This window comes from Trachinotus anak, unplaced genomic scaffold, assembly GCF_046630095.1.
Source record: "Trachinotus anak isolate AG129_WGS33_773 ecotype Australia unplaced genomic scaffold, CSIRO_AGI_Tana_v1 ptg000014l, whole genome shotgun sequence".
Lineage (NCBI taxonomy): Eukaryota > Metazoa > Chordata > Actinopteri > Carangiformes > Carangidae > Trachinotus > Trachinotus anak.
Genome location: NW_027273865.1, coordinates 4,947,716 through 4,957,712, shown reverse-complemented (window position 1 = coordinate 4,957,712; position 9,997 = coordinate 4,947,716). Strand labels below are relative to the sequence as shown.

At 42.6% G+C, this 9,997-nt stretch overlaps 1 protein-coding gene across 1 annotated transcript; it reads right to left on the bottom strand.

Moving 5' to 3' along the window:
• Positions 1 to 261: 261 nt before the first annotated feature.
• Positions 262 to 2,097, bottom strand: LOC139632404 (leucine-rich repeat-containing protein 15). Its single transcript, XM_071497322.1, is given in 2 exon segments — positions 262 to 679; positions 681 to 2,097. Coding segments are annotated over 2 exon segments (1,785 nt in total). The 5' UTR covers positions 2,048 to 2,097.
• Between the last annotated feature and the right edge of the window lie 7,900 nt (positions 2,098 to 9,997).

Sequence of the window (9,997 nt, the reverse complement as noted above, 5' to 3'; positions counted from 1 at the left end):
GTGGAAGAAGGAGTGTAAAACCTCTGTCCTTTTGACTGATATACTGTCAAAATCAAATGCACACACAAGCACACTCAACAATTCATTATCTGTTGTCAAGCCAGTTATGACTGCATTTATGAACACATGTAAAACCTTCATGAACAAATCACTTGTAAAAACCAAGAGCGGACATGAAAAGAGAAGAAAGGAAAAAAAGAGGTTGCGGAGGATGAAATCACTAAGAAGGAGGTCATGATGGGCTGACAGCAAGAGGAGAAATCATGAGCAGATTGAGTGTTTCCAGAGGAAATGGAGCTGATGAGCTTTTGCAATGCAATAATCTTGTAACAGTGGGGGAGGCATTGCTGGTTGAGACAGCGCTGGGTCCTCAGTAAGGGGTGATGAAGCGTTTGGACAGACAGAGTCTGATGAAGAGTAGAAGAAGCAGATAGGCTGATCTCCCACTTTGTCTCTGTGTACGTTGACCCAGCAGCTGATGTAGAGAACTCGTGCACAGGTGCAGTCCCACACATTACCTGACAGACAGATAGTTTTAAGCTTTCTCAAAGGCTCCAAAGCCCCATCCTCCACTGCTCTGAGCTGGTTGGACTTCAAACTCAATTTGTGGAGGTTTGTAAGTCCTTGAAAGACATCATCACGCAGGTGATCCAGCTTGTTTCCATCCAGATTCAGTTCTCAGCTTCGACAGCCGGGCAAAGAGCTGAGGGTGTAAACTATCCAGGCTGTTGTTCTTTAGCAGAAGCCTGCAGAGGTTGTGGAGGAAATGGAGGATCTTGAAAGGGATGTCATGGAGCTGATTGAAGTTCAAGCTGAGCTCTTTAAGGCGGGTTAACTCTACAAAGTCATCAGAAGACAGTTCTGAGAGGCTATTGTTGTCCAGATCCAGTGTTGTAAGATTTGCTAGATTCATAAACAGGTTTGTAGGAAGTTTACTTATATTGTTTCCATCTAGTTGTAAATCTTTTAAGCCGATAAGGTCTCTGAACTGGTCTGAGTGTAAAAAGGAGAGACGGTTATGAGAGAGCTTGAGTGATTGTACTCTAACCAGACCATGGAAGACTGAGGGATGTAGAGAGCTAATGTGGTTGTCATTGAGGTCCAGCTCTCTGAGGTCCCTCATCCTGTGGAAAAGCCCTTTGGGAGGGTGCTTCAGAGCGTTGTGCTCCATGTACAGGCTCTGTAGGGACTTGAGCTTGGCGAGCAGAGCAGGAGGGAGCTCTAGGATGCGGTTGTACGACAGCTGTAGCTCGTTGAGTTTGGACAGCAAATCAAACACCCCATCTGGTAGGACAGAGATCTGGTTACTGTCCAGATGCAGCTGTTGCAGGTTGGTCAAGTTCCTGAATATGTCTGTAGGAAGAGATGTCAGTCTGTTCCTGTACAAATAAAGTGACTCAAGGTTGATCAGGTCGCTGAAGACTTTTGAGGGAAGAGAATCTATGAGGTTGTTGCTGAGGCCCAGCTCTTTCAGCATGGTCACACCTCTCAGTGATCCCTCAGAGACAGTGGTCAGCTTATTGTTGCTCATGTCCAGATAAACCAACAGGCCCAGTGCAGAGAAGCAGTCCTCTGGGAGGCTGATGATGCTGTTCAGATTCTTGAGCCTCTTCACATTCCTCAGTGCCTCAGCTGGAACAGTGACCAGCAGATTAACACTCAGGTCAAGGCACTGGAAACTTGTCGCTGCACTGAAACTGGCCTCATCCACTGTTCTGATTCTGTTATGTGACAGAACAAGTTTATCTAAAGCTGCAGAGTTCTTAAAAACACCTCCCTCTATCTGTGTTATATTATTATGGCTGAGGTGAAGGTCAGCAAGGGCGAAGGCCCCTTCCAGTCCACCAACCTGTAACATGTTAATCTTGTTAAAATTCAGAAACAGTGTCTTCAGATTAACTAATCTGCGGAGGAATCCGATTGGTAGATATTCAAGCAGGTTCTCACTCAGGTCCAGTAAGGTGAGAGCAGTGCAGTTTAGGAACTGGCCAGGGTGTAGAGACCTCAGGCCATTGTCACGTAGGAAGAGCTTGGACAGCTTCACCATACTGGACTAAGGGTTGAGGGATAGGAAGACATTCAGCTGATTCTTAGTCAGGTCCAAGACCTACAGGATATCAGGAAGAAGAGTAGAGTTGATGTGAAAAGTTCTTTATGTTTAATTGTGTAGAAATACCAAAGAATAAATCTTTTTAATGTAAGAGAAGAGTCTTGGAAGCCCAGGAAGGCATTCAGATCTTTGTTTAAAAAAAAAAAAGTCATGAGCCAAAATTTTGGTATTGAAAAGCAACAATACAGCAAGCACAGCTACAACACAACTCTTAAAGATTAAAGAAATAGTTCAACATTATGAGAAACATGTTGGCTTCAGGGCAGAGAGTTGGATGAGAGGATCAATACCACTATCCTAGCTTAGCAAAAACGGGGAAACAGCTAGTCTGGCTCTGTCCAATGGTAACTAAATCTACCTTCCAGCCCACTAATAAACATGTCATATCGTCTTTGTTTACTCTGTACAAAAACAACAACAACAAAAAAAAACAATTTGCCATTTTCCTTAGGGGTTATGTGCCAGACTAATTCTTTGCTACACAACTTCTCCTGTCCAAGAAATAGTTCGGCAATAAATAGTTATTTTTACACCTCAGTGTCATTTCCCCCTGTTTACACTCTTTGTAATAAGCTTCATATTTAATCACGAGTGGTGCTGATCTTCTCATCTAACAGCAAGAAAGTGAATTTCCATGCTTCCCAAAATATTGAACTGTCTCTTTAGAGCTCTTCATTGTTTTTAACATAGTCTCGCCTACTTACGTAACTTGCTTCAGAAAGTATTCAGACCCCTTCACTGTTTGCTGGAAACAGCTGTTTGTTGAAACAAGTTAGGTAAATCTTTGTGGGTTTGTCACTGCACTAACCCCTTTCATGTTATAATATATGTTATAGTCATTTGACTCACTGCTGATAAAAAAAAATGTTCCCTAGTACATGATGCCCATACTAGTGGAGTGGCTTGTTTTAGTATAGCAGCTACTAATCACACACTTAAATCCCATTGCCATGAGTTTTTAGACTTACTTCCAATCTTACAGGCAGCCGCCAATGGTCCCCATTCACTATAATATAAGAATTTAGATTTATTTAACACTTAAGGTATTCTTTGTAAATTCATGGCCAGATAAAATATGCATAGTCTCTAGCTAATATGTGAAACTCTGCAAAACCACCAATGTGGTTCTTAAATGACGGTTCAGTTTATTACTGTTGCTGCAGGAAACTCCCTGTAAACAGACATGTGAGCACATGTAAAGTTTAACCTGGGACTTTCCTGCTGCAAGACTTTTTTTTCTCAAAAACAGAACACATAAAGTAGCTATAAGTTTCATACTTGCAGTTTCTCCAGACCACGGCTAGGTATTTCCGGTATCTTGTTGTATAAGACGTACAGGTACCCTGTGGCCTTGGGCAGCTCAGGGATCAGGTGCAATCCTTTCTGCTGACATGTAATGGAGGTCAGATTGCGCTGACATTCGCAGATGGAGGGGCAGAGGTCTGATGCCCACACCAAGAGGCTCAGGGAGGCCAGAGTTAAGGCCGTCAGCATGGTTGACTACAGCAGAAAACAAACCTGGAGCATGGAAGAAATTAAACAGTACAATACTGGTAAATTTAAAAGTGTTTTATACAGCAAAAACAGTTCATTTTAGGTCAATGCATTCATTTAAAGAACAAGATTTGAAAGAGAAATAAATAGAGTAGGAATCACTGACTTAAAACAGCTGAAAGTTCACAGCACAACTAATATATTGTTTGTCTACAGTTTTTTTTTTTTTCATGTCATATGTCATGTCAGATTCCTTGAAACATAATTTAGATCATTTGTGAATCAATATCAACACTTTTGAAGACGCTGTTTATTCATGTATAAATTACATAGTATAAATATATCTAGTATAAATTACAATTTAAATAGCTTCAAGATTTATATTTTTAGGTGTGCACAGTCATCTATTCAGTTAACTGCTTTGTCAGACCTTTATCATCGTTTTAATCAAGACTTACCACTGATGAGAAGGCAGTGAAGTCAGGTTTGGTTGCAGAAACGTTGTGTTGAAAAGTGAGATCGCCGACTGTCTTTGCTGCTCTTTCAGAATCAGAATCAGAATCAGAATCAGAATTGGTTTTATTGCCAAGTATGTTTCCACATACAAGGAATTTGTGCTGGTGGTTGGTGCAATTGGGGATCAGGGGGATCAGTGACAGTGGAGCTCTCTAGCCTTGTTGATAAGGCTGATAGCAGACGGGAAGAAGCTGTTTTTGTGGCGAGAGGTTTTGGTCCTGAAGGACCGCAGCCTCCTGCCAGAGGGGAGTGACTCAAAGAGTTTGTGTCCAGGGTGGGAGGAGTCAGCTACAATCTTCCTTGCACGCCTCAGAGTCCTTGAGGCTTACAGGTCCTGGAGGGATGGTAGATTGCAGCCAATCACCTTCTCAGCAGAGTGGATGATATGCTGCAGTCTGTTATTCACCAGATGGTGATGGAGGAGGTGAGGATGGACTCAATGATGGAGGTGTAGAAGTTCACCATCATAGTCCTTGGCAGGTTGAACTTCTTCAACTGCCTCAGGAAATACATCCTCTGCTGAGCTTTCTTGATGTCCTATGTGATGGTGGTTCCCAAGAAGCGGAAATGCTCCACAGTAGCCACAGGGGAGTCGCACAGGGTGATGGGGATGGGTGGGGCTGGGTTTTTCCTGAAGTCCACTATCATCTCCACTGTCTTCAGAGCATTAAGCTCTAGGTTGTTCTGCCTGCACCAAGTCACCAGACGGTCAGTCTCCCACCTGTAGGCAGACTCATCGCCATCAGAGATGAGTCCAATGAGAGTGGTGTCGTCTGCAAACTTCAGGAGCTTGACAGACTGATGGCTGGAGGTGCAGGTGTTGGTGTACAGGGAGAAGAGCAGAGGAGAAAGAACGCAGCCTTGCGGGGATCCAGTGCTGATGGTCTGGGAGTCAGACACGTGCTTTCCTAGCTTCACGTGCTGCCTCCTGTCAGACAGGAAGTCGGTGATCCACCTGCGGGTGGAGTCAGGCACGCTCAGCTAGGAGAGCTTGTCCTGCAGCAGAGCCGGGATGATGGTGTTGAAGGCAGAGCTGAAGTCCACAAACAGGATCCTGGCATAGGTCCCTGAGGAGTCCAGGTGCTGGAGGATGAAGTGGAGAGCCATGTTGACGGCGTCGTCTACAGACCTGTTGGCTCTGTAGGCGAACTGCAGGGGGTCCAGGAGTGGGTCAGTGATGGATTTGAGGTGGGACAGGACAAGGCGCTCAAATGATTTCATGACCACAGAGGTCAGGGCAATGGGTCTGTAGTCATTTAGTCCTGTGGGCCTTGGTTTTTTGGGGACAGGGATGATGGTGGAGGATTTGAAGCAGGCTGGCACGTGGCAGGTCTCCAGTGAGGTGTTGAAGATGTCCGTGAACACCGGAGACAGCTGATCAGCACAGTGCTTCAGGGATGATGGAGAGACAGAGTCAGGACTGGCTGCTTTGCGGGGGTTCTGCTTCTTAAAAAGCCTGTTGACATCTCTCTCCAGGATAGAGTGAGACGTTCCAGGTTGAGTATCTGACAAAAGCATCACACAAATGCTTAGTGCAGCACAATCAATGCTATGCTAGAGATTAAACATTCTCCTCTGCACCCTGACAAACTGAACTCTCAGTGCATCCATCTTCAGACGAATTCCTCTAGAAAAATCAACACTCATCAGTGTCATCACTTGTTAATGAGGAAATGAGGCTGATAATAACAGCAGACTGTAGTTTAAGTTTAAGTCTAGTAATACTAAAATAATAATAATAAACTTGCAAATATTCACATTTGAGAGGCTGAAATCATTAACTGGTCATTAAAAATTTGCTATTTATTTGCTATCATTCAACTAATTGATCTACTAATCATTTCAGCTCTACGTCTGATATCAGTTTGGCTTTGCTAACACAGTGCCAAAGAACAAACAGATTGTTGACTCACTAAGACTTAAGACAGTTTAATCAATAACTAACTATCAATAACTCATAATTATTAGGACTGCAACTAATGAGTGTTTTCATAGTTGATTAATCCAATTATTTCTTTTACAATAAATGTCTATAAAATTTCCAACAATGGTGAAAAATATCCATCACAATTTCACATTGTCTTCAAAATCCAACCAGCGCTCACAACTTATGATGTTCAGTTTACTAGCACGTGGGAACTGGACACTAGGCAATATATGGTTTTTTAACTTAAAAAATTAAAAAAACATTTGATGTGTCATACAAAAAGCAGTATATCCTGATATTGGCTGATCATTAAGCCCATTAAAGGAGGGCAATAAACACAACATGTTTCGTGTGGGGAGGTTAACCTTGTGACTCCCTGACCTTTCCACCATCGCTGACATCTGACCAATATTTCCACATAATCATCCACAATGAAGATCGAAAATGCAGATTCCCATAAAATCTACTGAACACATTCAAGCAAACTCAGCTGCGTCACTTGATATAAGGGAAATGACAATTACAGTGAATCTTGAATCTCATTAGGCCTACCTCACAACCTTTCATTGCCAGGACATTTACTGAGCACATTTTATTCTTAAGATCATCAAACAAAAGTAGTAAAACTAATCTAAAACAGTGGCATATAGGAGGATGGAAACACACACAGGTGCTACTCTCCTATGGCCTCATACACCTTCCCATGAAACATGAAGAGGTCTGTCACTGACCTAATTTAAAGATGAGAGGGGAGGTGGAAACACTCTGCACATACATCATCCAAGTAAAGCAGCAATGACTTGTGGGTAATACTCAAGGCTGTAAAGCAGTAAGATTATTGTTAATACAGTGGAGGTCTAATTAAAAAAATGACTGACTCAGTGAGACTCAGAGAGTAAAGTGGGGGCGTGAAGAGAACAGTCTCTGATGTGGATCCAGCTTCTTCGGTCCAGTCCTCGTCCTGTGTTCACCCCCCCTCATGTCACATGAGATGGTCTGTGTTGGGACTTAAAACAGCTTTTTATATCTAAACTCTTCAGACTCTTTGATTTGTTCATGTTGCTGTTTCCTGTTTGGTTGTTACCTTCTTCATGTGAATGTGACACAGGTTTGTAAGACTTTTCTCTGTTTCCATAGAAACAGTTTTCTGACTGATACAGTGTTGGTTTGATAAGCTCAGTAGATTCAGAAACTATTCAGACCCCTTCACTGTTTACTTTCTTCATCATGTTGTACATTTCATTTTAAATGGATAGAATCTGCTCTCACTAACTCATAATAACAAAGTGAAAACATGTTTTAGATTTGTCACTAAAATTCATTGTAAACTCTTTAAACAGTGTTCAGACTCTGTGTCAGTGTGGTCAGGACGAGAGAGACGAGCAGTGTTTGACCAGTTCAAACTAAAAACATGCATCAAAGAGAACAAAGTGGAAGTGATATATCTCCTTACATCTGATCTGAGAGCAGCCTTCTGTCCATAAAGGATCTGATGTGTTTGTGTTCATCATGTAACTGACTGCCCTCTTGTGGCTGTAGCAGGTTTTTGTCTGTGAAGTCAGCTTGATGAGCAGCTGCTGCATCTGTAGTTAGTGTTTACCTGTGAACTCTGACAGATGTTTCACACTGACAGGACTCAAACAGGCTCATACATGTTATTCTCTGCTGGAAATAAACAAACCAAGTCTGAAAATACCAACCTGAATCCTCCTCCATCACTGAGGAACATTTCTCCCTCTATGTGGAAGCTGTGAGATGCAGTGAAGCTACAGACTCAGCTCGTAAGCTTCAATTTTTAATTAAGGTCACATTTTTGTTGTGGGAGGAAACCGGTGGACCCGGAGTAAACCCACGCAGACACGGGGAGAACATGCAGACTGACAGAGAGAAGAATGTCGATAGGGCGGGGGGGTCAGAGGGGTAGTCTAGGGCAGGGGGTAAGGAGGGTGAGGAGAGAGAGGGGGGTAGGGTGGGGGGGTTAGAGAGGTTGTGGTGTGACATGTGGATGATGATAACAAGTGTATATTATGAGGTACTTCACAAAATCTTAAAGAGGGTGTCCAGTCAAAAACTTATGGAAGGTTACATTGGGTTGTAACAATAAGGATAACTGTGTGGTGGATGTGTAACTGCGAAATGTGTTGTGCAGTGTGGGATAACAGTCTGAAGCTATTGAAGGTTACAGTTTACCTACATGCTCTACAGATTAAAACAGTAAAACAAGAAGGTTACATTTGGTTGTAACAATAACAGAATAGCTGTATATTATACTGGAAACTGCATAGTAACCTCTATATATCCTAAAGCATCTCCACCATTGTTTTGCACAAGAACATAAGTTTCATCAATCATTTCATTAATCTACAAGCATCAGGTAACAAACATCCACTCTTTTCTCTTTCCACAACTTTCAAACCCAAAACCATTGACCATCTTCGTCTATTCTACGTTGCACACCTTAGTTTGTTAAACACTACACAGACCAAACCTCCGTTTACCTACTAATGCCTTTGCTCTCCTTTCCTGCACCATCAAAAACATAGAAATGTATCCATTTATCTCAGTTATCTCTCAGTTATCTCCCCTCTCAATAGCATCACTGTCTTGCCAACCTTTGGATGCACACCTGATTTACTCTGAGAGCAACACGTCTCTGGTACAGTGGTTCCTCCCCAGTGCAGAGAATTACATCAGGTGCTCCACAACCACAACAATCAGAGGGATAAATGCAGGTGTCACGCCACATGCATAAAATAATATACAAATCATTTGGCCAACATTAAAGCACTATAATGTGCTAGTTTTGGTTTCAAAAACAATTCTACTTGTGGACAATCAATACAGACAAGCCCAATAATCTCATTCTGACTCTGATGGTGGGGGGCGCACTTGGGGTTGCCAGTGAGATTATAAGGGGGCCCTGTGCCATCCAATTGGCCCTGCCTATGAGTATAAGGTTGATGAAGATCAGACCAGTATGAAGGAGCAAGTCATCAAAAGCACCTTAAAGTCTGATCTGATATGGACAGGAGGCCAGTGGAGGGAAGCTGGAATTGGAGCAATGTGATCAAATTTTCTGGAGCAAAGCTAACTGCTAGCTGCAGCATTCTGAACCATCTGAAGACTTTTAATAGGCTACAAGCATGTGGCAGGAAGTGTTATGATCGTCAAGTATAGCCTTCATTATTACATTTATGTTTTCAGGACTTAGTCCACAAGGTGACACGCTCAGGTAGCTTGGAGTGTATCCAGGTGCTGTTGATAGCAGGAGCTAAACCACAGTAAGTATCCATGTCACATCTCTGTGGGTCAGGATAAATCTACTCACAGGTCTGCTACCAATAACCACAGCTGCCATGTTTACTGTTTAAAGTGACTCTCTGTGGTTCTGGTGGAAGATCCTCCTACCTCACTGCTGTGTCGGCGGTCAAACAGTCAGCAGCTGTCCACACTGAAAACATTCAACAGTATTTCAAACAAACAGCATCATATCTACCTACTGCTGCATGGTCTGTAGATTTTCCTCTACATCACTGTTGTGTTGATGGGTTGAGGTTTGTGGATTTGGATCAGTGATGGAGTATCTGTCTGTAAATGTTACTGATACTTGACAGAACCTGTCACCTGTCATTTAGATCTTTCCAGGATCACATTTACACTGTACTAAAATCTGGTTTTGTTAAAACTAGTAAAGACAAGTCAAAAAGCAGATGTGACTCATGTCACAGATCAGCTCGTTCCAGTGATGTTTCCTTAATTTACATGAAGGCCTGAACACAGAGTGATTTGGGGCTGTCCCAGACCAAAGCTGACAGTCATGAGAGAAACACTGTGAAATCTTTGGTTTTAGTTCACAATGATGGTCCAGGATCTCACTGTCCTGGTCCAGGATCCCACTGTGAGACAGACTCTGATTCATACTGAGTCATATTTTCTTCACAATGACACTA